Here is a 13989-nt window from a genome sequence, read left to right on the forward strand (position 1 = left end):
GTGATGACGAATATACTTTAAATTCATGAAGTTCCTCTCCTTATAGTAGATTAATTTTCGAATTACGCAATAGGGAACCAAGGAAATCTGTTATGAGCTCTTTACTATTATATCCGAAAACAGAAATGACACATGTGTAACAGCAGGACAGATCAAGTTGTACAAGAACATGAAAAAGCAAAGAGTGAGAAACTGTGTCAGAATGAAAATTTGCACGAGGAAGGATCATTATTATTTGTTTCACCAGAGGCTACCACTGTGTTTTCCTATTCTATTTTTTTAAGTTTATTTATTTATTTTGAGAGAGAGAGAGACAGAGAGAGAGAGCAAGTGGGGGAGGGGCAGAGAGAGGGAGAGACAGAATCTGAAGCAGGCTGTGTGCTGTCAGGGCAAAGCCTGATGCAGGGCTTGAACTCACAAACTGTGAGATCATGACTTGAGCCGAGATCAAGAGTAGGATGCTTAACCAACTGAGCCACCCAGGTACCCCAGTATTTTACTATTCTAAATAAACATTTAAGACCATATGGATGGTTAAAAAAAATAGAACCTAGGTACATCTTAAAATATGCTGAATTCAACTAAATGACATTTTTAAAAATTAATATATATCCAGTATATCATCTTTACCATGTACATTTTTTTTATTTTATTTTTTTAATGTTTATTTATTTTTGAGAGAGAGAGAATGGGGGAGGGTCAGAGAGAGAGAGGGAGACACAGAATCTGAAGCAGGCTCCAGGCTCTGAACTATCAGCACAGAGCCCAACAGGGGGCTCTAACTCATGAACTGTGAGATCATGACCTGAGCTGAAGTCGACTTCTTAACCAACTGAGCCACCCAGGCACCCCTACCATGTACATATTTTTTAAATATATTCTTTTAAGTTCATTTGTTTATTTTGAGAGAGAGAAAGCAAGCATGTGTGTGTAGGGAAGGGTTAGAGAGAGGGAAAGAGAGAATCCCAAGCAGGCTCTGTGCTGTCAGCACAGAACCCTACGCAGAGCTTGATAGTACAAACTGTGAGATCATGGCCTGAGCCAAAGTCAAGAGTCAGACACTTAACTGACTAAGCCACCCATGTGCTCCTATCATGTGCATATTTTTTTAAGAAAGCTTTGTTTCCTTCCGGAAATAGAACCATACTGAACCAAACCTTCCTTTTCAGTTTAACCCAAGAATGCACGTGCTTTTATTGTCATCTTTTATGCATTCTTCAACCTGGTTTGAATTTGTTGTTTTGTGAACGCCATAGAAAAGAAGCAGCCTTTAGAAAAGTGTTCACAGTTTGGTGTCAAATCAGTAGCATTGTTAGGGTCTGCTCAAGTTTTCTGTATCTGATCACAGGCTTTCCTACTTTTCTGGGACATGGATAACCTACTCCAATTCCATGCAAAGGAAGATCTATGGAACACCTACTATGTGCAAAGTCTCTTGCCAGCCAAAACAGAGGTGAATAAGATATAGCACCCATCATACTAGAAAGATACCCCAGTCAGAAAGATCAGAAAGACACCAAACTGAACCGTATGGAACGCTGACAATATCAGGTCTTACACAGATCTTGAACTGATTTTAATAGATCTTGAATCCATTTCTTTCTTAATGCGTATTAGCTTAGAAAACAGAGCCTGGGTCAAAGGTAATGTGAAGATGCTTAATGAAGATACAACCCCAGAGCAGGAAGGGTGGGAGCAAAAGGGAAATTAGATAGGAAGAAGGGAAAGCAGATCCTGTGTGGTACATTCCAGGCTGGCTCCCGCTTCACAAGGAAATGGAGCTAATTGCTCTGTCCTGTGGGATGGAGAGTGCTTTGTGAAATCATCTTGCCTCACAACAGTTCAGAGGAGAAGGGTGAGAGATGTACCTACTGGTTCCTTTCTGTCTACTGTCTCTCACTGGTCAAATTTCACACCCGGGGTTCTGCCTTCCTCTGCACTCCTGGGTTGTGTATCCTGGCCATTTTAGGGCAGCTGCCAATAAGGAAGCCAAATGCCACAGCATGTTGTGAGACATTTCTTGTTTCTTGTTTGATGTGTCTTGTGAGATGTTGTGACATCTAAACCCAGAACCTAGGAAAAAGCTAGAGCCTCTTGGTCAGGTGTGCACATGGGTACTTCTGGGGCTGTCACTTTGACAGATACAGTGGCAGCTGTGGCAAAGCCCGGCTCCCATGCTGAGGGAGCTGTGAGAACTGGCAGGGGTAGAAGTTGTGAGAACAGCATCAGGGACTGAGGTCTCTTCTCAAGCTAGTGGCAAAAGCTTGAGTGGCAAGTAAGGCCACAGATTTGAACCAGCAGATAAATTGAATATAGCTCAATATGCATTGCTACCACCCTAATCCAAGTTTATGAGACAGCTTGCCCTCAGGCAATCCGAAACCTTCCCACTCTCCTTCTTAAGATGCAAAATCCTTACCTTAACCTGTAAGCCCCCCACCATGTTCTGGACCCTGCCTGCTTCCACAGCATCATCCTCAGTTTGGTATCCACATCCCAGCACCTGCTGGTCTCCTCTTACTCCTCCGACACACTCTGAACTGATGGCCTTTGCTATTCCCTTGGCCTGGAACATTCTCTCTTACTCATACAATGTTCTCTTGTTCTCAACTCTGAGTCCCCTGACTGGTAGGTTAAACCCTCTGCCTAACTCCTTCTAAGATCCTGTTTTCAGAAGCCAGTTTACCATAAAACTAATGAAACATACGCTTCAGGGCTTACTTGCCCAAGTTTACTTCTAAACCCCTGTACCTAATTTTGGATTTGTAATTTTTACTTATTTTTTTTCTTAATGAAGTTTCCCTGATGTGTTTACGCTTCAGGCTCCCCAAAATCTAGGTGTACTTCTGCCTGTGCTTTTCCTTTGTGGCATTTAATACAGTGGTAATCACAGTGGTGTCATTCGCTCATTAACCTCTGTCCTGCTTATTACACAGCAAGCTCCTGGGGGTGGAGACTCCTGGCTGGTTCACCACTTAATCTCCAATCCCAAGGACAGGGCTTTGCCCACCCGTGGTTATCCCTCAAATATTTGTTGAAGCAAAATAGGGATACAGAGCTGGTATACGGACATGTGACAAACAAAGAGCAAACAATTACAGAATAAATGGGAAGAGTGGCACTTTATTTGGCACCAATGAACTTGAGGTGATTAAGATACAAAGTAGAAAGTTTTAAGCCAGGGACCTGATGAGGGATTGCCAAAGTTCTGACCACGATTGGTAGGATGTCACCTACTGAGAAAGGTCCAGGGAAAATGCTCAGGTGTCAAGACCAGGTGGCCACACTATTCCTAGCAGGGAGTCCAAACAAACTACTGAAAAGCTGGGTTCTTACCATTTTTTTAACCTGAATTTGGGCTAGCAGTGTGTCGTGAAATTAAATAGATGTTAGAATTAGGAGATCTCAAATAGGCTGGGGCAGAAAGCAAAGGTGAACCATAGAAATGTGTAGGAGCAGGTGGATATAAGTCTGTGAAGAGTGATCTTTAGCACACTGAATGCAGTCAGGAAAGGTGGACGCCAGCTTGCAGACAAGAGACAGTCACTAACTTAGTGTCCAGTAAGGCCCAAGCCAGTTCAGTGTTTACCTGTACCAAATCCACTCAAAAGTAGTTTAAGATCCTGGAGAACTTATGCCTCCAGTTTTGAACAGATGAGACTAGATGACAGTGTTGATACATTCGAAGTCAACAATGGGCATTGTATTTTAAGAGATGAAATTAAGAGAAAATTCAAGAAGTGTACCTTTCATCCCCCCAAGGAAACCCATCCTCACCCTGCTTGGGCTCTGATGCTTTTTGCCAGCCCCACCACCCATGGAAGACTTTCCTTCCTACTTGGGCTCTGATATACTACATCAAACCACCCTCCACATGGACATCCGTCTCATTGTTCTTGGGCTCTGATAAGCCACACTGGGCTCTCCTGGATCCTTCTAAATCCCCTAGGTCAGCTACCTTGCTCTGTCCCACCCAATGACTTTAAAACTACATCAATCAGGAGGGAAGGGAGAGGTAAGAAAGGGAGAAGAGGAAGAAGTTTGTATCTGATTTTGTTGTATATACTGTGCAAAGGTTTATGTTTTTGCTACTCTGGTTTCTCTGAGAGTTTTTATAAAGTGATTCAGAGAATTTTAGAAACTACACTGCTCCCACTATTCTGATAATTACTTACAATAATTTTTTTTTCTTTTCTTCCCCCTCCCCACGAAGTGTAGATAGTTACTTTAAATCCTTTTACAAGTCAAGACTGGAGAAGGGCAAGTTGGATGATGGATGGATGGATAGATGAATATATGGATGAATAGACAAAGAAACAGATAGATAGACAGCAATTGCTTACCCTTGCATAATATTTACTATAGTCCAGGCACTGTTATAAGTCATTCACTTTTATTAAATTTATATATATCTTTCAAAAGCAACCTATGAGTTACTTCCATTGCTTTCCATTTTTTTGGAGATGAGGAAACTGAAGCAAAAGATAGTTAAATAACATGCCCAAGACTATAGATATAGTATATAGTAAAAGTGGGATTCGAACCCACGAAATCTGCCTCCAGAGTTTAGGCTATTAACATATACATTCTACTTCATGTAAATAAATGGGTGATAAACAGATAATGTATGAAATTAGAAACAGCAAATTTTCTATGTCATGGCCTTCACTAGATTACTTTATTGTGTAATCATTTAGGTTAGGTAGCATAAACTCTGGGCTAAATGAGTAAACCGAAATTCTTGTAACTAACAAGAGTCAGAATGCAAGCCCAGTTTCAGTTAATTTCACATTTCATGCTAATTCAGCAATTAAGGCTTTTTGAATGCATATAGTTGCTTGGAAATGGAATTAACTGCCTTTTAAGGGGGTGTACATCCTGTGACAAGAATATTCAAGCAGAGGCCAAATGAATGTTCCCTGTCTCTTGGTTACCTTGAGAAGGATTATCTCAGTTTTGAGATAATCAAAGGCCTTTTCAGATGTGTTTGGTGGGTCAATGTTTGTATTTGTGTATAATACTGGGGAAATCTTTATTAATTAGTCACTGAAAAGCCTTTAAATTGGATAGGTGGTTTTACAAGATTTTAATTTTACTTCAAGTTTAGAAGCTTTAAGGATGTTAAATGTTACATCTTATTAACCCACTGTATCAACTCCAGCCTTGGAATTAATGATTTCTGATAAGTTATGATAGTGAGTAAAAACATAGGTTCTGGACTCAAACACTTGGTTTTACAAGATTAGAGATATTAAGCAAGTCACTTGAACTCTTTGTAACCTCTGCTTTATCATTTGTAAAATGGGGCTAATGATATATCTCATGACAAAGAGCCTAGTAAAGTATCTGGCATATTGCAAGTAAGTACTCAATGAATATTAGTTATTATCGTCTAATTGTAACCTTAGCTTTCACTTACAATTTAGGAAATACGTATAATGTAAATATATACAAATACCACCTAAAGTTTATCTAATCCAAAATGTTGTGGAACTGATTTGCTATTAATTGCTGCATTTCAACTAAATTAAGAAGTCTAAAGGAACTATTTGAAATAACTAAGACTAAGAAAAATGCAATACTGTATATAATTGCAATGCACAATCTTTTAATTAAGCTGGTAATTCCCACATGGCATGATTTTGAGATAGGTCCTATTATCTACAGTTAATACTGGAGTAGATGGAGACAAAGATCAACTGACTTCCTAAAGTATCCCCGATTCCTTAGCAAACCTAGGATTAGAACTCAGAATTTAGGCTGTGCTTTGTTCATGCTCATCACCAAACCAGCAGGAAAAAAAAAAAAAACCGCATGATTCATGGTAATTTTCAGATAATATGAAGCATTTTAAAACTGAATTAGGGAATCAGAAACCATAATGAAACAGTATTAGAAAACAAGCTGAATGATCAAATGAACTTTCACAAATGTGTAAAAGAAAGAGCAGATTCACTCATGAACAAAGATGGTTAAGAAGGTTGACCAAGAAATAGCTAGCTAGAATTCTTCAGTTTGTTGAGGTCCTACTTATAATTTGCAAAGCAGAAAAAAATAGGCTAAAGTCTTGAACAATTAGGAAGAAAAGTGAGCCCTTGAAGAAACAGCTAGGTCTGTTGATACACTTAGAAAGTAGTGAACTGTATTTTTAAAGCCTTTGCATGATGTAATAGACATGCTATAATGTTATGGAAACTGACGCAAGCTTCTAGTTGACCTAGTTGTGGTGTTGGAGAAATTCTAGAAGTTAGGTAAAATAATATGTAAACTTGAATAGTTTATCCCCCATCCCTCAAATTACCATATTAAACTATTTAAAAAAGTGTTTTGCTTGTTCTTAGAATTTTTTACAGAAGACTTCTCAAGAATTCTACGATTCTTCAAGTAGTCTAAGAACACTAGGAGTGAACTATTGTGTTCATTTTCACAGGACCCATTTTGTATACTCATGAATTAATGAGTTAAATTGGAATCCTATTTAATTATTAAAGACAAAACTATCTGTACTTCATGTTTCTTATCATGGACTTATTTTCAATACAATACAATTGATTTTCAGTTAAAAACATTTAAATTTTTACTTGTATGCATTCCCGGTAGCCTACTGTATTTTTCTTTGCACTGCTACTTCCTGGACCAAATATCCAGAATTAGTAAGATTTGTTTCTATAAAAGTAAAAGCTGTGTAGGGAAGAATAAATGTGCCGTCAAACAGACCTGAGTTAAAATCTCTGCTGTGTCACTTAATACATGAGGCTTGTCATTAACTCCCCTGTGTTTCAGTTTCCTTGTCTGTGAATTTGGTGTCCTGCTAATCCAAGGATTATGAGAATTAAAGACACCGAATATAAAGCACATAGAACAGTGAGTGTCCTCTTATAAGCACTTAAAAATATTTGCTGTTGCTATTATTGCTGTTGTTACAGAAATTCTAATTTGAGAGTCAGAATATACCTCACAAGATAGCTATAATGCAGAAAACAGAAGAGTTTAAATTTGACAAATGTGACCTATGTTATGAATGGTGAAAGCACATCGGGACGCAAATAAAGCTTTGCCTTTCCTTTCATTTTCCTTCCCCGTTGTAAAGGCTTCTGGAGCAGATGCCCTGGAGTTAAATTTATCATGTCCACATGGCATGGGAGAAAGAGGAATGGGCCTGGCCTGCGGGCAGGTAAGGACCTCAACAGCTGCCTTCACGTATTTCTGTGTGACAGAATAGCCCCCTGTATAGGTAGTAACTGTACCTTAGGCAAGAAGATGTGTGGATCAGATGACTGGTTTGAGACTTCCAGGTCTGCATTGTTTAAATATTTAGTGCTTAAAAAGTGGAAAATGAGGGAAACTGAAATTACAGCAACTGTTTAGTTTTATTGAGGAAAATATCACATTATGTGCTTGACAGGAAGCAATATCATAACAAATAGTTTTTAAAAGCACTGAAGCAGAATTAGCTGATTTCAGATGCAGTGTTCTTTATTCATTCCTGATGCTGATCCAGTTTCCCTGGAGCAATATACTGTACAAAATGCATTGTTCGTAGTGATTTTGTAGTAAATGGGGCACAGCACAAATTGCATTTTACATTTTTTAGCATATGATCATTATTCCCTAACTGTGTTTTGGGAGTTGCAAAAGGACTTTGATGCTATTTTTATTTTGGGATACAATAAATGGAAACTTCATGCTAAAATACTTTCAAAAACCTAATGAATAAAATGTGGAAATATATGTTAATATGTAGAAAATACCACATTTTTATGTAACTAGATACAGTGTTGTATGTTAAGGAGCAAGGTAAAAGCTTAATGCTAAAAAGGTGAGTGTTTTGCATCTAATTTGGCCTTTAAGCCCAGAGGGAAATGGTGTGAATTAAATAATATGCAATGTTGTCATTTATGACAAATTTTCTAGTCCCGGAAAGTTTACTTTTGTCTTTACATCTGGCACAGGGCCTTGTACATAGTAGGTGCTCAATTCTTTTTTTTTTCAAATCCGTGGATTACTTGAATTAAACTTAGAGGCCAGAGGCCCTTAATTTGGAAGGGCAAAAATTTCTGCCTATTCAAATGAACCTAGGTTGCTATTTTCATATTAGCATTCAGGAAGGATTTTAAAGTACCTTGTAAATATTTAATTAACATTCGGAATAGATTTGTGACTTAGGAAGAAACCATTCTCTTGCAGCAGCAGGAGAGGAGGGTCTAGTCAAATGTTTTTCAAGTATATCCTGTGTTCCATTCACAATAGGTTACCCAGAAAATCAGTCAGTGTGGCTACAGAATTAGTAGAGGAAAAATATCATTATATTAAATCATGACTTCTGTGAGGCAATGATTGGGTGACAGTTAGCGTGTCAAGATGTGTAACTTGGTTGAAATGAGGGAGGCTTTTAAAAAGGACACCTGGAACAGGGCCTGAGGTAGTCAAGGTTCTTTATCCATCCCTTCCACAGTTTCTGAATTTTTTTAGTTACATGGAGAAGAATAGCTATGGAAAATTTAAATCTGTTGACTAATGTTTTAAAGGAGGGTATGTTTTAATATATATTTCTTGCTACAGAAACGGCAATTATTTTGAAAATGTTGCCCAACCTTGTGCTTAATTTTTAGAGTGGGCTTTTGCTCTATGAACACATCTGAACTTACCCAGCTGTTAAGTGTCTTAGGTGGATCCTCTCCAGTGAGTTATTTAGATACATAAATTTTTGCACAGCCTTTGACTGAATGAGGATGCCAAGCGTTAAAATTTTGCAGAGTTAATATTAAGATTTCTAAAACTCTTGGAAAACATGTTCCAAAAACCATGACACCTTAGGCTGAAGGAAACTTGGGAACATTGCCATTTCACTTGTTAATTATAATCTCTAAAACGAAGCCAGTTCTTCCTATTAGCCACATTTAGAAATTTTCTTTTGAATTATATTCTTTTTGTATCATATCATTAAAAAATACAACTAATTTAATTATTTCTGATCCAATATATTTTAAATGGTTGCTCTGCCTCGGGACACATGAAAGTTCGATATTTTAAATGGAGGGAAGGAAGAATATTAGTGCATTAAAAAAACTTTACTGTGACTCTTTAGGGTGGGCACAAGCATGTCTAGAGCTTATTCATGTTTTCCTTTATTTCCTTTTCTTTTTCTTTCTCTAACTCCTGTTCCTATTGCCTCTTCCTTTCTCTTTGAGATTCCTGGTCTTGAACACTTGTAAGTTGGTGGGATGGGAAATTTGTACTCAGTGCTGGGGAACTGAGAAGCTGTTCTAATTTCTCTTCCCCATAGTAGCGTGATCCTGCATTCCGTTCCATCTTTTGGAAGCTCTATGTGTGCAAAGCACAGAGCTGTGTGCATTGCTAGAGTCTGATAAGTGTTTGCTTCATGAATGAAACAAGCTGACATTAGTTCCATGCCTAGAATGTTTATCTATTGGAAAGACTCTATTGCACTTTTTCCACTTCTGGTGTTTCCAGAAATCATAATTTTAGCCCCTTAAGAAGAGACAGAGTATCAGTATAGTACATTTTCCTTTCTAAACATATTTTTCTTCCATTGTCTCATATATTTTCTCACAAATATGCAATAAGTGAAAAATACTGCCTTTGTATCTAAGTGATTTTATATTAACTATGTATGTATATATTTAAACATATACCTATATTTTAAACTCCTTATAAATGTTCCTATAAGTGACTAAATATTGTGAAATTTTTGAACAGAGAAGGCTATAACCTCTACTCCACAATATACAAAAATCATATTTATTAGTGGAATTTGTAGAAATAAAAAAAATCTCAAACTGACCTTGGGAATTGGAATTGTATATTCCCTGCAAAGTGAAACTTCATATGAAATCCTAAACACTTAACACTTGCTGTGTGTTTAAAGGCAGTCTCATTCTTTATTCTTTCTGTCAACAACCTCTATTACCTTGATCAAGCCACTCACTCCTCTGAAACATCAGCTCTCATCTCTAAACTATGGGGTTTGAACCAGATGATCTCCAACTGCCTTCCAGCTTTACTATTCTGTGAACACTAACATTGTAGGTAGCAGGTGAATATGTTATTTTGAAACTACCCATAAAAGCATTGATAAAACAAAAAACAATAAAGAAATAAATGAACGCATATTATAGTGTTCTTTTTAAAACCACTTTAACATTTTCCCTGGCCTGCATAAAAGTCACTGTGTTACATATGCGATTCTTAATTATATTTACATTGATCAGTGCTGCTCAGATTTTGGTATATTTTCCTGTATTTGATGAATGAATATCTAAGTAGCCTTTGTTTTAAAAAGCTCTGGCTTAATAATACTTTGTAATTTGTACTTGTGGCTAAAATAGAACCCTTAGTCTTTGTACTCTGTATGTCAGCCTGTGATCTTCTATCACACTTTCCATTTTAGTAAATGGAACCCCCCAATAACGTTGATGCTCAAGCAAAAGTGAAAACATGCTCCAGCTTTGGTTGTATGTACTCCAAAGAGTCAGAGTTATATTACAAACATGAAAAAATATTTTCAGCTTTCTTCTTCTCCTCACCATAACCCTCTGAATAGGTTGAGTTTGTATTCCATTGTACAGCAAGAACAACAAGAGTAAAATAAACACAAAAACAAAACAACAACAAAAACCTGAAGCCTCCAGGCTTCCCAGGTCACAAATCTGGTCAGTGGTTGCCAAGGCCTGAGCTTTGATTAGCATATAAGCCTGAAATAGGCAAGTCGCCAAGAGCAATTCCTAGTAAATTGGTATTCCAGTGTCAGCATTAAATATTATTAATATTAACTGAAAGCTCAATGCAGGACTAAGTTACCTCTAAAGTCTTTATAGTTCTAAATTCCCATTTCTCTAAATATATGAAAACAGAAGCAAACCTGAATCTACTATTTAAATGTTGCATCTCCCAGGAGTAAGGGAGCCTCCCTGATGTCTTAACATTCGGATTTAAAGCTGTCTATGTGCAGTCTGGGTAAACTAATTTCCTGTGCCAGCATATTACTTTATAAATATAATGGTACTCTAATAAATTCTATAAAATGTAGATAAAATGGCGTCTTTTTGAGGTCTTCACCTTTTCCTAAATACAAAGTGTTCTTATGGCATTGGGTGAATACCCCTCTTTTGTCCTTGAATAATTATATTGAGTATTTTTAATTCCATCCTACAGAACCTTCTAATGTAAATTCAGACAAGAGCTGAAGAAATATGAATAGCTTTCTGTTGTTGTTTATTTTGTTTCTGTAATCGTTACCAACATTTGAAAAATAGGTGGATTTGAGAGAAACATTCTGTTACTTCTCTTGAAGTAAGATATGGCCACAGATGGCCTGCATGGCCACATAGCAATGAGGATTGCTCTCCTTTACTGCTCTCTTTTAACACTGTATGTGGTTCATGTAAATAGCAGCAAACATTTCACCAAGGATAGGTGTTCGTTCCCAAACATGGGTTTGATCAGTATGTGCTTCTGTCTCTAAGCTGCCTTCTTTAGCCAGTGGTGCCTTTAATTCTTAGGCCCTCCATCAGCTATCAAAAGAAACAGTTGATGGGGGTTGTGGACAGAAGGCATGGGATAAGATGCCTTGCCTTCCTACCTTCCTATTTTATCTTCCACAAGGCAAAAAGGAAGAGCAAAAGGCAGCATGCTTCACAGGACTTCTCAGTACTAGTTGTATGGTCCTCTTGAAATGATTTTCTCCTGCCATCAGAAAATGCTAATTTACAAAGCTTTTTCTTGGGTTATTTTTCACATGAGCCATTTACTTCTTTGCCTTCTTTGTGTCAATGATGTGACATAGTAAAGCACAGACTTCTAGAACTGAGAGGAACCCTAAAGATTTTCCAGTATGACCCCATTATTTATAGGAAAATATTGGGGCCTGGGAAGATACATAATTTGCCTTTTCCTGAGGTAACCAAACTAGCAGGGCCCAGGGCCTTTGGCGCCCTTGTCACTGACCCACATCTGGTGTTCTGTCCAGTATTTCATATGGCTCATTTGAGTGTATCCAAATCTCTAGTTAAACTGAATAAGCCCGTATAGTGCCCTGGGAACTCCTGACTCTGTACCTTTCTGCATATTATTATTTTCTCTGCCTGGAATTCATATCTTTTCAACTGAAATTATCTAAATAGAAATCACCTGTCTAATACTATTTTAAGTGACATCTAATCTATTAACTGAGTATGTCTTCTCAGTCAACTAAGGTTTCCAAGAGAAAGAAAAAAGAATGTATTATATGTGAACAGGTTTAAAGGTGGAAACTAGATGCATACTCTCATTTGAATCTGTGGTAACCTAGAGATTGAATCCCCGTTAATGAATTTGAATTTCTTTACCCAATAATTCTAAGAGGTTACAAAGATGGTATTTCCCTGGCCCTTATAGGATTCCCATTTTTCAGTCGTTTGAATGTCTTCCTTGGAGGTGTGATTGCTAAATAGTGCACACCTATTTCAATAATGACTCCTTTGGACAGAAAAGTCCAAAATGATAGTATAATTAGAGGGAAGACCACTGTAGCTTCACAGTTAAAGTAATGTTCTTAATAAAGATGATAAAGATGGCAACGCCATTGTTATTACCTGCTACGTCTTGTTATCTCACAGCTCCCTCCATTTATTTACACACATCTTCTGCATAGAATTTCTAAACACTGAAATGTTTAATTCAAACAGCCTTAACATTAATTTTATCGTCAGGAAAGAGATATGCAGTCCTGCTTTCATGCTGATTTAGTTAAGTAAGAGCAAACAGATTTAAAAGTGGCAAATCTTAAAATGTTTACTGATGTTAAATAATTATTGACTTAAATTAAGATCACCCAAACAATACTTTGATATTTCCCTCATGATCTGTTCTATGTCCAATTTAATTTACACAAACTCTGTATGCCCGTTAAAAAAAGAGAGAGAAAGGCTTTGTTTCTGTTACAATATGCCAACATTTTTCATAAAACATTAACCACAGATTATTACTCTTACCCTTGCCAGAGAGCAGACGTCTGTCACCAGGAATAGAATCCAAAACTAAGTGTGAGGACCACATTGCCCCAGATGTGCTAGCATTTCCATTGGGAAATAAAACCTTCCTCCAGCAGCTGGGTTAACAGACCCTTTATCTCATCATATGTAGTACAGGGTCCAGGGAGCAATGACCACATCCTGCCTGGATCAGGTCCCTATCAGGTGTTTGCAGAGGAACAATATAAAGATACTGGTTTTAAAGCCAACACAACTGACAAGTCGTAGTACTACCTATATTCCCAGAGGCATGATATTCAGGAACTCAGGAGTATGAGACATCCCAAAGGGAATGATATGGGAAGAATATGGGAGTCTTACCAGTGGTAAAATACAAGTGAATCAACAGTGACGTCCCTGACCTCTTCTTGGGGATCTAAGGTGAGGATAACTGCTGAGTTAGAATTACTTTTTGATACTGGTCTGGTATGGGCCCATGAGATGTCCTCTGTTTCAGGTTCTTGATTCCTCTCACTCCTTCTAACTCTAGCCCCTATAAAATACATGTGTGAGAAAGTGCCACATTGTCCTGAATGTGATGTTTAATCTTGCCCTAATTAGCATAGACAAATGTAAATTCGGGCTAGAGAGTTGGAACTAGAGGTCTGTGAGTTGAATGGATAAATATGGGATAGTCTAGGATGGCTTCAGTGGATTAAGTCCATGAAACATCACATTCACAGATTTGAAAATCATTACATCGCGAATTGACATCATTCCATAGAGAGCTATGAGAAATGGATGCATGATATAAGCTTCTGCAAAAGTGACTGAAGTCTAATATTACCCATATACATTTGACTTGTCTTGTTCTGTTTTATTTTCCTTGTGACATTGTAATTTTAGAAGTGCTTTAAAATAAATAATCAACTTGTTTATGAGAAAAGTATCTCTGATCAAAAAGAAATATTTGCTTTATACTATATTATGTTGCCCAACTTTTTATTTGAGTTTAATT

General features: G+C 37.4%; 1 protein-coding gene across 1 annotated transcript in view; it reads left to right on the forward strand.

Annotated features, from left to right (window-relative positions):
- Window positions 1-13989, forward strand: part of DPYD (dihydropyrimidine dehydrogenase) — an 862187-nt gene that overhangs the window by 581223 nt on the left and 266975 nt on the right. The window contains exon 16 of the mRNA XM_047084253.1: window positions 7091-7174. Coding sequence (XP_046940209.1) covers window positions 7091-7174 — 84 coding nt within the window. The remainder of the gene's footprint in view (window positions 1-7090; window positions 7175-13989) is intronic.

Source organism: Lynx rufus, unplaced genomic scaffold, assembly GCF_022079265.1.
Source record: "Lynx rufus isolate CCGP_SWC_20201006 ecotype Redwood Valley unplaced genomic scaffold, mLynRuf1.p SCAF_2, whole genome shotgun sequence".
Lineage (NCBI taxonomy): Eukaryota > Metazoa > Chordata > Mammalia > Carnivora > Felidae > Lynx > Lynx rufus.